The sequence below is a fragment of the Corvus moneduloides genome, chromosome 11, assembly GCF_009650955.1.
Source record: "Corvus moneduloides isolate bCorMon1 chromosome 11, bCorMon1.pri, whole genome shotgun sequence".
NCBI lineage: Eukaryota > Metazoa > Chordata > Aves > Passeriformes > Corvidae > Corvus > Corvus moneduloides.
The window spans coordinates 1,068,124-1,081,117 of record NC_045486.1 but is presented as its reverse complement, the minus strand read 5'-3'; the positions used below and the strand labels follow the sequence as shown (position 1 = coordinate 1,081,117).

The following is a 12,994-nucleotide window of genomic DNA, read 5'->3' as shown; positions in this document are numbered from 1 at the left end:
AGCTCAGCCAGGTGCCAGAGGCATCACAGAGCTACCAGAGAGGTGATGGATGGATCCAGGATGAGGAAATACACCCAAACCTTCTGTGGTGCCAGCCCCAGCAGCCCTCCTGTGCCCCCAATGTCTCCTTCCTGGGGAATTTAGAAATGGACTGGAAATGGAGCAAGAAACAGGCTGGTGCTGGTCTGGGGGGGAGGAGAGCATGTGGGGCTCCAGGCAATGGGTCTATCTCCCAGCTCTGTGCTCCAGACCTGGCTCCCACTGGCACTTCAGCCAGGATCTGGCCCTTGGGCTCGTGAGGTGGGCGCAGACCTTGACAAGGGTCTCCATGGGCAGCGCTTTGCAGGTCCATTGCTGGGTCTGCTGAGATGGCCATGAGCCCGTCCTGCCATCAGGTAATCCTGCTTTACAGCTTCCTCATCTTTCCAACTGACAATGCACACGAAAGCCTGTGAGTCCTGCATGAAGAGGGCAGTCCCCAAAGTGGGGACATTTGCACTGTTGCTACACCAAAGAGCCATTGATGATTTACTCAGGTTCTCCTCACAAGCGCAGGTGCCCACACGGAGGAGTCATGGAAGTGATACGGCTGCCTGTGTCCAGGGCTGGGAGTGTTCTCCCCAGAACATGGTGGGATTCAATGGGCAGGGGTGAATGGTTGTCCTGCTTGTGATGCCTGGGGATACCGGGGGAGAGTTGTTCCTCCTGCCTCCACTGGCTAACCAAGCAGCTCTCCATTTTCCTCCTCTCATGTGTGGAATCTTCCCCTGCCCGCCCCCCCATCATTATCAGAGTCCCATTTCCCAGTGAGGCCATACTTGATGAAGGGAGACAGCACATCCGACCAGCACACTGGCAATGGGTCTGTGTGGGCCCCATGCTCTGGGCTGGTTCCCTGTGCACTCCACAGCAAGTGTTGTCAGCCAGCTGGAATCTCAGCCCCCCAACACCCACCCAGCAGCAGGCAGACACCTTTCTTCTGCCTGTTCAGGGCAATCACCCTGCAACCCCCCCCCCCCCCATCTCTCATTCCTCTCTGAACCCTCTGCTTAGGTGTGCCCCTTCTCTCTAGTCCCTCACAAAGCTTTGGCAAAGGGCCTTCAACTTCCAGACCCCGACTCCCACCAGGGCTTCAACCAGAGCAATTAGCAGCTGCCAACAAGCACCTGCAGCCAGGCTGCTCATCAGATAAATTGGATGGAGGTGAGCTAGGTATGTTAGTAGGGTTTCTGGTGCTGTGGGTAGAGTTGCCTGTGCTTGCTTGGGTTTGTGTGCTGCCATGGAGCCTCAGCTGGGTAAGGGGTCTGCAAATGCTGTGGGGTCCTTCAGAGCTGGAGCTTGGCTATGGCTATGGTTGGGCTATGGTGGCTGTGGTCCTTGGGAGGCTGTAGGGATGAGCAGGGTTGTGGCTGCTTGGCTTCTAGGGCTTTGCAGCCCATGAGGGTGTGAATGTCTTGGGACTGGACTCCCAACCTAAATGGTGCCTCTTTCAGCAGCCAAACCCGCTGGCATGGCCCAGTGCTTTCGGGCCCAGCACCCTCCAACCCTGCAGATGGTCAAGGAGGCACTGCGGGCCCATGATGAGAAGAAGGGTGCCTCAGTCGTTGCCATCAAGCGTTTCATCCTGGCCAAGTACCCCACTGTGGACCCCATCCGCCTCAAGTACCTGCTGAAGCAGGCGCTGAGCAAGGGGCTGAGCTGCGGGGACCTGGTGCGGCCCCACAACTCTTCTTCTGTGGGAGCCACTGGCACCTACAAGGTGAGCAAGGGCTGCTGAAGCCACAGGGCTGGGGACTGAGGTGCTGCCTGGCCCTGTTGACACCCCTCTCTCACCTCCAGCTAGCCCTCAAGAAGCCACTGCACAAGCAGCAGGTGGGCCAGGCAGATCCTGACAGAAGGCAGGCTCCAAAGCCAAGACAGAAAGGGACCACCGAGGCCTCTGTGGCAGGAGCACAACAGCAAGGTAAAGGGCTGCTGGTCCTGTGAGCCAGCTCACACTGCCTGGCCCCACCTGCACTCATCCATTGCCCTTCCTCCGCAGGTGCCGCGAAGCAGAAGCCAACAGCCACAAAGCAGCAGCCAAAGGCGAAGCCTGCGAGTGTGAGTGGGGGCCAGCAGTGGGGTTGGGTGGCTCATGGCATGGCAACACCCTGAGGTACTCTCTTCCCTTCCCTCCAGGGCCAGTCACGAGCAGCAGAGAAGCCCAGGAGCGATAGAGCAAAGCACCCTCGAACTGCTGACCGGCCCCGGGCTCATGGCACAGGGCCTTCGGAGCCCCTGAGAACTGCCAGCCACCACCAGGCCCCCCGAAAAGGACACTCAGGACCCAGCGCAGCTCTGGCTGCTGAGAATGCAGGAGGGGGTGAAAGTGACAGTTCTTCAGGTGCTGGGGTGAAGGGGCCCCAAAAGGCCCCCAGGGGAAAGAGCAAGGGGAAGGTGCCCAAGGGGGCACAGCAGGATGCCCCCAAGGCACAGGCAGGTCAAGACCAGGCAAGGAAGCCCCGGGTGACTCCAGGAGCTGGGCAGGGGAAGGCCAGGCTGAAGAAGGCAGCTCCCACAGCAGGGGACAGAAAGGCTCCATAAGGAGCTTAGCCCTGCTTCAGCTGGCCCCAGGCCCTTGGGGTCTGGGCTGGTTTCAGTCCCTAGGACAGGTTTTAACTCAGTGTTCTCCTCATCCTAATAAAGCTGCTTTACTTGCCTCATGGAATGGCATGACTGTTGTGGGTCCCTGTCCCTGCACTTCTATCTCTCAGTGCCAAAATCCCTTAGCCCTGTCCTCAACCTGCATGGCATGGTGGTGAGCTGATGCTGCAGGTTTCAGCTGCCTTGCTGCCATTGCTCTCTCTGTCCCCATATGTCCCCAGCTGTGGTGCCAAGGGGATGTTGGGCTTTGGGGGCTGTGTGTGTGCAGGCTGGCAGTGAGCTCTGGTGCCAGGTGATGGGCAGGGACCCTGAGACCCATGGGACACAGCATGGTGATGCCCCCAGGAACAGAGAAGCTCAGGTTTGGCCAGTTCTGTTGTGGAACCATGGTGCCCACAGCCTGTGTGAGGTGTGCAGCCCTCTGTCCTCCTGGCTGCCCTTGCGCTAATGCCTGGCTGAGCTGGGATTACAGGAGCACCAGGGCAGCAGGTCTGGGTGCATGCCATGGGCAAGTCTCTCCCAGCAGAGGTGAAGCAGCCTGTGCTTTAACTATAATAAGAAGAAGGTAGAGTTGTTTTAGGGCTCAAAAACCAAGTTTGGGGTGTTCCTGTAGCCTCCAGCTTAGCTCATGCTCTTATTACCTGTCTGTGACACAGTTCCCACCTACAAACCTATCTTGTGAGCTCCTGTGGGTCTGTGTATCACACTTTCATTTAATAACTTCAATTGCCTGAATTTCTCTTGCTCTGCCCAGAGCAGAGCCCTTCTGAAGGTCATGCTGATCATGTAAAGGGTTACAGTCCTCCTGGGCAGGAGAAAATAAGTGGAAGTAAAACTCTTTCTAAAGAGGATTTTGTTAATCTGCAACTTGCCTTGCCGTTGCCCTCCAAGGCTCCTGGCCTTGCTTTGGGGCTTAAGCAAGAGCTGAGCAAACTAACTTCTCTTAAACTTCAGCCTTGACTGTGTTGATCCATCTTTAATGGAGCTGGAACTCGTGTCTCCACAGGGACAGGGTGGGGAATGTGGCAATGTAACTGAGCAGAGTTCACTGCTTTCTCAGATGGGGGTGGCCACACAGAGCACCACTCACCTTTGTGGCAATGTCCCCAACAGCGGCAGGCAGGAGCTGTGTCCTCCCTCTCAGCAGCCACCAGGTGTGAAATGCAAAGCTCTCTTGCTTTGAGAGAGCCCAAATAATTAAATGGCTGGATTTAGCTTTGCAAAGAATCAGCTTCCTAGCAGAAGAAGAAAATCCCTCTGGTGTCTGGAAAGCACAGCTCTTACTAGGGGAGGGGGAAGATTTAGCAATGCCATGGTTATTAAGGGCCCTGGGCCACAGCTGGTGTTGGGGTGCTGAAGCTGCAGACTCGAGTCTGGCAGTGCAGGGAGGCACTGGCTCCTGGGGCTGGGGAGAGGCACCTGGCAGAGGTGAGGGTGCCTGGTCTCAGCTGCTTCTGTGGGGTTACTGATCTTCATGTGCACAGCACTGGTCAGTTCAGGTGCTGTTGTCCTCATGCCAGTTGTCCCCTCCCGTGCCTGGTCCTGGAAGGAACCATTGCACTGGCTGTGGCAGTGGTGTGTGGAGAGCCCCGAGGGGTACAAACCTGTCCTCACTGGGCTGCTGACCCCACACATGGTGTCTTGCATGTGCAAAGCTTGTCTGTGCAGGTGTCTTCCATGTGTGTCCTCCCCATGTGCTTGGCAGGAACTGCACTCCACAGGTTCAGCACCTTGTTTTATTACAAAGATAGGCTTTTTCAGGAGTCTGCCACTTCCACTACACAGCAGGTAAGGGCACTACACCCACAACACGTGCCAAGGTTTAAAAACATCTTACAAAGGGCTCAGAGGTTCAAGACAACACTACAAACCCTCTGCTGAAGTTGTTCCTTTAAATGGTTGTAGCAACTACTTTTTCTCTCTTTTTTTTTTTTTTTCTTTTTTTGGCTTTGGAAAAAATTAAATAGTAGAACAATAGCTCCAATACATGGCCCAGCCACAGCACCTGGAGGCAAACTCTACTTACTCCTGGCTCACCTGTATCCTTTCCCTGTAACAAACAACATGGGTCTACAGCTCCATGGCCCTTTCCCTGCCTCCAGCCAAGATCAACATTCTCTGCTACCTTGGTTCTTCTTGCCCTGGCCTTTCCTATGCTGGGCCTGCCTACATCTCTGGCAGCTATTCACAGTTTCTAAAAGAAAAAAAACATCAAGAAATTTTTGTGAAATCACTTTCAAAATAAAATGTAGCCCAGCTACATTCTTAGAGTTTCTATTCTGAAGCCACATCCTCAGCAAAGACATTGAGACCTCCACAGTGTAAGTACTTTTTCTGTAGTTCTCTTTAAAAAAAACTTTGATCTTCCCCTTTCCCTCCCCTCCCTCCCCACCTTTTAACATATTGGATAAAGTCTATTGTTTGTTTTAAAATAGATATCTATGTACACATACACAACTCTGATGTTCTGGTTTCTGACAAATGTGGCATTACTGGAAATGATGGAATGGAGACCACCTGTCCATGGCAGTGAATCACCCAAGAGTTTTGGTGGACAGTCATCCAATACCAGACTGCATCCTAGCCAGCTGGATGACTAATGAAGGCTTCCCTGACACCCTCCTGCAGTGAGGTAGTAGCTTTGTTTCTGTCCTATATGGCAGGTCAAACCGCGGTGGCTGTGCTGGCTCAGCCCTATGGGCAGGAGCCTTTGCCCGTGCAGGAATGCTGGCTTTGAACACGTAGCATGGGCATCCAGCCTCTACAGGGGGCCTGTGTGACGCTGGACAGGAGAGCAGTCATAGCTCCCCGGGCTGTGGGAGGGAGAACAGGCCACCAAGCTGGCTTGGGGGTTGCCCCAGTGAGATGCTGTGGGGGTGGCACTGGCGTGTCTAGTCTCGGACAAGCTCCATTTGTCTGCCACAGGGACCTTCTCCCTGACCCCAGCCTGAGCTGGGGCACTCTCTACCATAGTTTGCAGCTCTGGGTGCTGGAGATGCTCTGCTGGCCTGTGTCACTGCCAGGGGTTGGGTCCAGTGCCTCTGCCTTTAAGGGCTGAAAACAGGCTGGCCATGCAGCAAGCCCCACTCTCTTGGCTGCTCTCAGGTACCAGCCACAGGGCTGGGCCCAAAGCAAGCAGAATAAGCTGCTTTAGGAGACACCTCTGCAGCACTGGCCTCGTGTTTAGTGATGGTCACAGGGAGAGGCAGAGACAATGCTATCTGGTGTTTGCCCTGCGTGTGGCTTGAGGCCACTGGCAGAGGGGCTGTCAGCAGGTGCTGGCCCTATTGGCATGAAGGGTGTTACGGAGGCTGAGGTGGGGCAGTGCCAGGGACACGTGTGGAGCCAGTGTGGTGGGGCAGGAGCAAGGGCCACGGTCCTTCCCTCACCCGCTGCATGCAGTCTAGGACCATGCCTGTGACCAGCTGGCTGGGTGGTAGAATGTTCACCTCCCCACCATGCTCCAGCTTGCCATGCATGAGAGACCAGAACCCAGGAAAGGCAAAACAGCCCTTCTCATGCTAACACAGACTGTGCTCCCTCCAGCTCCCAAACAGCTGTCTCCATGAGGGATAAAGTGCTTTCACCATGCCTTAGCTGCTTGGGAAGCAACTGCTTTGTCTTAGCCCCGAGTTTCCTATGTTGCCCAAGTCTCAGATGGAGGAGTGGTTATGTTTACATATACAGTACAAAAATTAAAAGGCACAAAAATACACAGAATGCAGCAGATAGTGAACAGCTGATAAGAGTCCCTGGTGTTGGAAAAACAAGGATGTTGGAGGGATGGAGTGGGAGCTCAGGCTGTGATGGTCTTTGCTGTCTGTGGTCATTACTCCCTGAGGTGACCCTTCTGCTTTGTGTCTGTTGTTCCAGCCTCTGCAGCCTTGTCCCGAGGAACCACGCACAGGGATGCATGGAGTGCTGACTGCTTGGGTGCTGACCAAGGGGAAAGTGGTGAACTGAGCTTGCCACAACTGTCATGCCTCCATTTCTGGCTAGCAATAGCAAATAAATTATGGGTGCCACAGCGCAGACCAGAGGAGTTTTAGCTGCTCGGAAAGGTGTCTTGTGGCTTCTTGAGAGGTGGGGGAAACTTTTAGCCATGGCCAGGCCCACCCCATCCACAAGGCTTATCTGAGTATGACCAAGGTCTGCCTGTGGCTGAAGGCAGGTTCCCTTGTGGCACTGTGCTGCAAGAAAGGTCACTTCCAGGGCTGCAGCCAGCCTAGGCTTCACTGCAGGACTCATAGATGTTGTCCTCCATGAGTGCAATCACTTGGTCAAATTTGTGCTGGAGCTGGGTGCGCTTTGTCGTGGGGTTTGCATCCAGGGCGGCCACGATCTGTGGGAGACACAGGCAGGCAGAGTGCTGAGACAGTGTGGGGTGCCCACCTGCCAGCCCAGCTCCCCCCACCAGACCTATGGAGCCCAAATCCCAGCCAGAGCTCCAAAGGGGAGAGCCCACCCCTGCCCCACAGCCCCTGTGCTCACACCCTCGGCACCCCTGCTGTCCTAGGGTCCCTGGTCAGGGCTGGCAGTGGAGTGGTATATGACAAAAAGGCACTGCTATAATGGAGCTGAGGGCACAGCACCAGCCCACAGGTTACAGGGGGGCAGGAGCCAGCCGGGGCTGCTGCCTTGGTGGGGTGGAAGTTTTTTTGGGGGTGAATGCTTTGCTCTCCTGAAAGGGTCTACACATCTGGCAGCCCTTCTTCAGCCCAGCCAAATACTGTTAAGATCAGCTGGGAAAAGCCAGCCTTCTCTTCCAAGAAGTTACCAGCCAAGGGACAGAGAGTAGGTGCATAGGCATCTATTACATCTGTACTGCAATTATGCACACCCTGATAATCCCTGTTCTGTGGGACTGGATACAGGTGTCTGCCTGTGGGGTTACCCCTGCAATGGTTCCTCCTTTCCCAGGCAGGCCAGAACCCAAGTGCCAGAAAACCCACTCACCTGGGAGCGGTATCTCTTAGCGTATTTGTATATCTCAGCCATGGCAACATTGGTGTTGAACTCATTTCGGTATTTCTTTATAAAGACAGAAAAAAGAGAGGAGAATATTAGCAGGATGGAGCATGTGAGTTCCAGCACAGCCAGCAGGCACCGACTACAGTAAAAGCAGGTTTTGCCTGACTTTACTGTCACATTGTTACAGCTGGATTTTTAAGGAAGGTGCATTTGCTTGCATCAGGGTGGGTCTTGGTCTTTTCAAACCAGCTGTAAATACCCATGCTGGGCAGCACTGCATATCCCTCTGTGCCCAAAGCCATTTCACAGGAGGGGGCAGCACATCAGCTGCACCGCAGAATATTGACAGAAAAATCTTGCTTGGTGCCCAAAGCTAAAACACCCTGGGGAGAAGGTTTGATTTTGAGGAACCTGCGGTGCATCACTGGCAGGACTCTGATCTGAAGTGTGGCTGCCAGCTCCTGTGGCTGGTACCAGGGTTGGCTGCCAGTGGCTGCCTGGGACTCAGAGCTGTCCCTGGCAGTTGTGCCTGGGAGCCAGCAGGCTGGGTGGCTGCAGGACTGCAGAGATCCTTGCCTGAACTTCCTGGCTTTTGGCACTGAATTTTGCTCTCAACTCCCAGTGGTACCAGAGCTAGTTAGGCTCAAGCAAACTCATGGGTGTTTACTGCAGCTCTGGCAGTAATTGAAGATGCTTGGAATTAGGTCAGATGAAATTTGTGTTTGGAAGTTTCAGGCAAAATGTCCTTTCTTGTGTGCTCCTTCCAGCATCTAAGCAGTAGCTGATTGCGACCTATGTGCATTCCCTGCTGTTGCCAGGCTCCAGCAGGACACTGAGCCGGCAGACTCAATCCCATCCCCTCCACCCCCTTACCCGTGACTCCTCCGCGAGGTGGGCATTCATCTCCTGCTCACTCAGAGGGGGCATGTCGTGGATTTGCTTGTAGTATCTCTGCACTATCTTCCGGTACTCGGGGATCTCCTTGGCGTACAGCAGTTTGTTGGTTGGGGAGTCCTAGAGTGAGGGTGAGACACCGAAATCAGGCACTGTGTTGTTCCTGGCTGAAAACATTATCCTGTGTGCCTGACGAAAGCACTGATAGGGACCTCGGCTACAGCTGGGCACAGGGAACAGCTTCGCCTTTGGTCCCAGCTGTCACTGAAGTGCGGTACAGGACAGCAGCGAGGCACGAACAGCTCATGGCAGAAGGGCTGAGACAAATCAAGGATCTGTGGATGGGCACCATGTGCCTGTGCAGCCGCAGCACCATCCCGCTGCCCTTCATCCTTGTGTGAGCTGAACATCCATCAGCTCAATGCCAGAGAAGGGAGTGAGGGGTGTGTGTTTTAATTTGCAGCAAGTGCAGGCTAAAAGCACGCCCGTGGCCAGGCAGGGTGGCTTGCTGCCAGGTGATGCTCTGCAGGTGAGGTAGCATGCCCGTGCCAGATCAAACACTTGGGCTCTGTGGTGCTGTGTGTGTGGAAACTGGCAACAAGGGAAGGGCTTCTGCATGTATTTGCTAGGGTTTCTTGAGCAGCCACATTGATTTAAGCCAAAGAACAAAGCCATCTTACAAGTTGAACTTTGTCAGTTGAAATGTTGCTTTTGCATTTTTCACGTAGCTTTGATTTATTTTGCATTGGCTAATCCAGCCTGCCTGGCCTAAATTGAGTGCATGTAAAGTAATTAACGGAGAATACTGAGTTCTCTTGATTAATGTCAGCTTGGACACAGCAGCCTTAACCTCCCAGCCACACAACTGGGTTATGCCAGTGGAGGCACAACCCTGCTGCCCTCCTTGCAAACAAAGAATGAATAATTTTAACCTCAAGGCAATGCTGCCCTGCTGATATCATTACCCCAGGAATGAACTTGGCTGCCTAGCCTCATGTTGCATCCCCAAGGGGAACCGCCCCAGGCTTGGGGACACCAAAGGGAGTGAGATCACCATGTCCTGCCACCAGCGTGCGGGACTGCTCCCCAGTGCTCTGACAGGTGGAGAGGGGACCTGTGGACAAGAGGGAGTGGTGGGTTCTGCCCGTGGGCAGCATACTTGGCTGTGTCAGGCAGGAATAGGGGAGCCTGGGGTAACTCCAATCTGCTGCTGCAATCTGTAGCTTGGCTAATGCTGCAGGGGAAACAGAAAATGGGCACCAGATCCCACAGCAGTTTATTTTCAAACCCAGTGACAAGGCATTATGAGAATATGGCCAACTTACAAAGAGCCTGCTCATAGCATTATATTCTTTTTCCTTGGAAACACAAAGGAAAACCATGCTGCCTCTTTTCCAAGTTATTTTTTAATTTGTGTCCGATTTGTCTCTATTACGAAGAGATGGGCACTGGTTTATTAACTGCTTGTGCACTGTAGATGTATGGACTGAGTCTGCTCTCACATTTGCGGTATTGAGAGCAATGTGCTGAAACCAAGGGAAGAATCCAGCCTGGAAAAGGCTCAGTGATACACTGTGTGTACATGCAAACTGATTTTTATGCTGAGGATTTATCCTTCCCACATTACTCAACAATTCATTCACTTATGCTATTGTATTCCTGAAAAATGTTTCCATCTGCTGTCTGACTCCAGCTGACCCCTCTTCCCCTCATCTGCCACTTGACAAGGACAAATTGTAGGTGTTTCGTAACACATGCAAAAAAAAAGACCAAAACCCAAACAAACAAAAAATCAAGCACTCATTAGATCTTCCTCCAGCATTAGCCTCTCCCAACAAAGGCTTCCTGCAGCTCTGGGGCTGGGGGCGTAATGCCCACCCCCTCACTGCCGGCTGTCCCCCAAGTCACACACTGCCACCACCAGTCTCTGGGCTGGGGGGACACTGGGGGTGAGTTACAGCATTTCTTAATAAAATTTATGTCAGGAAGTTTCAAATGTCAACACCGTGCTCAGCCAAGGCAGCAGGAGAAAAGAGAATATGCACACAGGATGTCTTACTGCTGGCCAGCCCTGTGGGACTGTGTGTGCAGCCTGAGGGTGGGAGATGGGACCTGGCCCATGCAGCCTGGCGTTTGCTTGGAGCAGGCTCAGCTCCCCCCTCAGTGTGCTGAGCCCACCGGCCTCCAACCGCACATGGTCACTGTGGGATGGACACGCTGCACGGGAGGAGAGCATCAACGGTGGCTGTGTTTGCCAGGTGCCTTCCATGTGCTGATGGATGGTGTCACTGGGATGGCCCTGGACAGCCTCACACCTCCAGGTGAGCCAGGCCTGGGCTCTGATGCCTGGACAGGCAGAGCCTGGGTTCTCAGAGGATTGGCTCACTTCCTGGGCTTCTCTCTTAGGTGAGAGGTTGTGCAGAAATCACCAACAGCAATGACTGAAGCTTCACCTGGAGCTACATCATTTTCCATCCTGTCACTGGGAGTTTATGTTGTCCCTCAGCTACTTTATGGGATCATTATGCTGATGATGTCCCCTAAACCAGCCCTGACTGGGCGAGCTGGGCTCCCTGGTGGGGTCTGTCCATGCCCCATGCTGGTGCCCTGAGCAGAACTGGCCCCCACCTGTGCTCACTGTTCCATGTTATGCCCCTGCCTGAGACAATAGCAGAAAATACTCATCTGCTCCAGCACCAGCTCAGCTGGGTCAGGAAGCATTTCAGACACGGTGCTGAGTCAGCAGGCACTGTCCCATGGCTGCAGGACAGCTCATGGAGCTGATGGGTAACCCTGAGCACACAGCCCAGTGGTTGGTCTCCCCCACCCTCAGAGCCCCCCAGGCTGGGGGCCCTGCCTTGTGCTCATCGTGCCTATGACTGTGCGTCCCCGCTCCCTGGCTACTGTTTGTGACAGAGGAGGTGCAAATTTCAAGCTTAAACCTGAACAAAAGGGTGGGGAAGGGAGGGGAAAATGCACCCCTGGAGACAACCAAAACTCAGCTGCATGAGCCCAAGCAATGGCTCCAGCCAGCCATGGGAGGGCGGCTGGGCTGGGGGGAGGCTGGGCTGGTGCCCTCCTGCAGTTCCTGCCCACCCAGACTGGTCCATGTCTGTGACTGCCTGAGCAGGAGTGTGGTGCCCTCGCTGGATGTACCTTGCCCAGCTGCAGGTCGGAGAGCGAGCAGGCATCGATGAAGGCCTGGGCGATCACAGACAGACAGGCGTCGATGTGGTCTGTCTTGTCAATGTCAAAGACGAACTGGGGGTTTTTCAGGATGTTGACCCAAAACCTCAGCGGTAGGCTGCAAAGGGAAGGATCCAGGGACATGCACCAGATGAATTTTTGTGTACCAGAGGAAGAGGGGTGGAAATGCAGGAAAGATGACGATAGAAAGGGAGTAGTAGAGAGGAAAGCTGAGGAGATGGGTTCTGCTATTTAATCACCCCCTGTAGAGACCCTTGCCTTGACAGAGGGGCAGGCACACACCTTCATCCTCAAGACATTTTTTCAAGCTGGAAGATGTGGCACGGACAGGTGATTGTACGTACAGCCTTCTCTAGGCACACACATGCCCCTGCTCCTTCAGCAGCTCTCAGCAGGCCCAGAGAGGCACCAGCAGCTTTGCCTGTGTGGGTCTGTTGAGTCAGGCTTCCCCACTTGCTGCTGATTGGAGCAATGGTGTCACCTCCTTTTCCCTCTTTACTGACAGTAACCATCATCTGGTTCTGATAGTGAGCCTGGCCCCACAAAATGCATGTCATGTATCTTTTTTTTCTGCTCTCTCATAATTTTCTCCTTCAGTTATTTCACTGCTGATTTGGCCACAATACAGCTTCAGTCTATTGCTCACCCTTCCTACCCTCCACAGCAGCTAAGAAGTGAAAGCCACTGTAAGTCTTTGCTCTACAGGCCAGTGAAGGTAGTAAAGAGTAGGCAGAGCTGTTGCCCAATGGTTGTATCTGCATGCCTGCTCTCCCAGTAAAATTTGGTTTTAATTTTCACACTTTGGGCTGGAAACAGTTCCTGCCTCCGCAGTCTCCAAAGTGCTGAGCCTCTCCTTGACACTCTCTCCAAGCTCCCTGCTCTCTCAAATCTTCTGTTTTCTTTCCTCCACTATTTCCCCTTCGCTTTGGCTCCTGCACCCCATTCCTGCTGCTCATGTCCCTCAGCACCACTCAGTCTAGTCCCACTGCTGCGGCACTCACCAGCATGCCACTGTCACAGCACCCGCTCCCCGAGTCCCCTGAATACCCTGGAGACTCACCTTGGTTACAGATGTGAGCCAGGAAAACTGCCACTAAGGGCTGAAAAGGCAGAAGGCAAATGAAAAGGATCCAAATATGCTAGTTTTAAAATTTCCATGACCTTTTAAGATATGACATGGTTTCAGACTCTGTCTCAGATCCCCAGTGCTTGCAGCTAACACTATTGGCTGTCTCACATCATCCTGCTTCTCCTTTCATTATTTGTGTGTGCCAGTTCT

General features: G+C 53.7%; 2 protein-coding genes across 4 annotated transcripts in view; one reads left to right on the top strand and one right to left on the bottom strand.

Annotated features, from left to right (window-relative positions):
* The first annotated feature begins 686 nt into the window (after positions 1-686).
* On the top strand, positions 687-2,707 carry LOC116449554 (histone H1oo). Its single transcript, XM_032121196.1, has 4 exons — positions 687-1,759; positions 1,840-1,963; positions 2,042-2,100; positions 2,179-2,707. The coding sequence occupies exons 1-4, from the start codon at positions 1,478-1,480 to the stop codon at positions 2,581-2,583; spliced, it is 870 nt and encodes a 289-aa protein (XP_031977087.1). The 5' UTR covers positions 687-1,477; the 3' UTR covers positions 2,584-2,707.
* A 1,658-nt stretch (positions 2,708-4,365) lies between these two features.
* The window catches only part of PLXND1 (plexin D1), a 70,433-nt gene continuing 61,804 nt past the window's right edge, over positions 4,366-12,994 (bottom strand). For all 3 annotated transcript variants that reach the window (XM_032121189.1, XM_032121191.1, XM_032121190.1), the window contains 4 exons: positions 11,665-11,812; positions 8,488-8,628; positions 7,600-7,674; positions 4,366-6,985 (listed from right to left, as the gene is read on the bottom strand). In XM_032121189.1, coding sequence (XP_031977080.1) covers positions 6,869-6,985; positions 7,600-7,674; positions 8,488-8,628; positions 11,665-11,812 — 481 coding nt within the window. In that variant the 3' untranslated portion in view covers positions 4,366-6,868. The remainder of the gene's footprint in view (positions 6,986-7,599; positions 7,675-8,487; positions 8,629-11,664; positions 11,813-12,994) is intronic.

Bases quoted from the DNA above. Each gene is read 5' to 3' on its own strand.
- LOC116449554 (XM_032121196.1), top strand. From the start codon at position 1,478: ATGGTGCCTCTTTCAGCAGCCAAACCCGCTGGCATGGCCCAGTGCTTT. The intron at 1,760-1,839 runs GTGAGCAAGGGC...TCTCACCTCCAG, and splicing joins GAGCCACTGGCACCTACAAG to CTAGCCCTCAAGAAGCCACT. The intron at 1,964-2,041 runs GTAAAGGGCTGC...CTTCCTCCGCAG, and splicing joins GGCAGGAGCACAACAGCAAG to GTGCCGCGAAGCAGAAGCCA.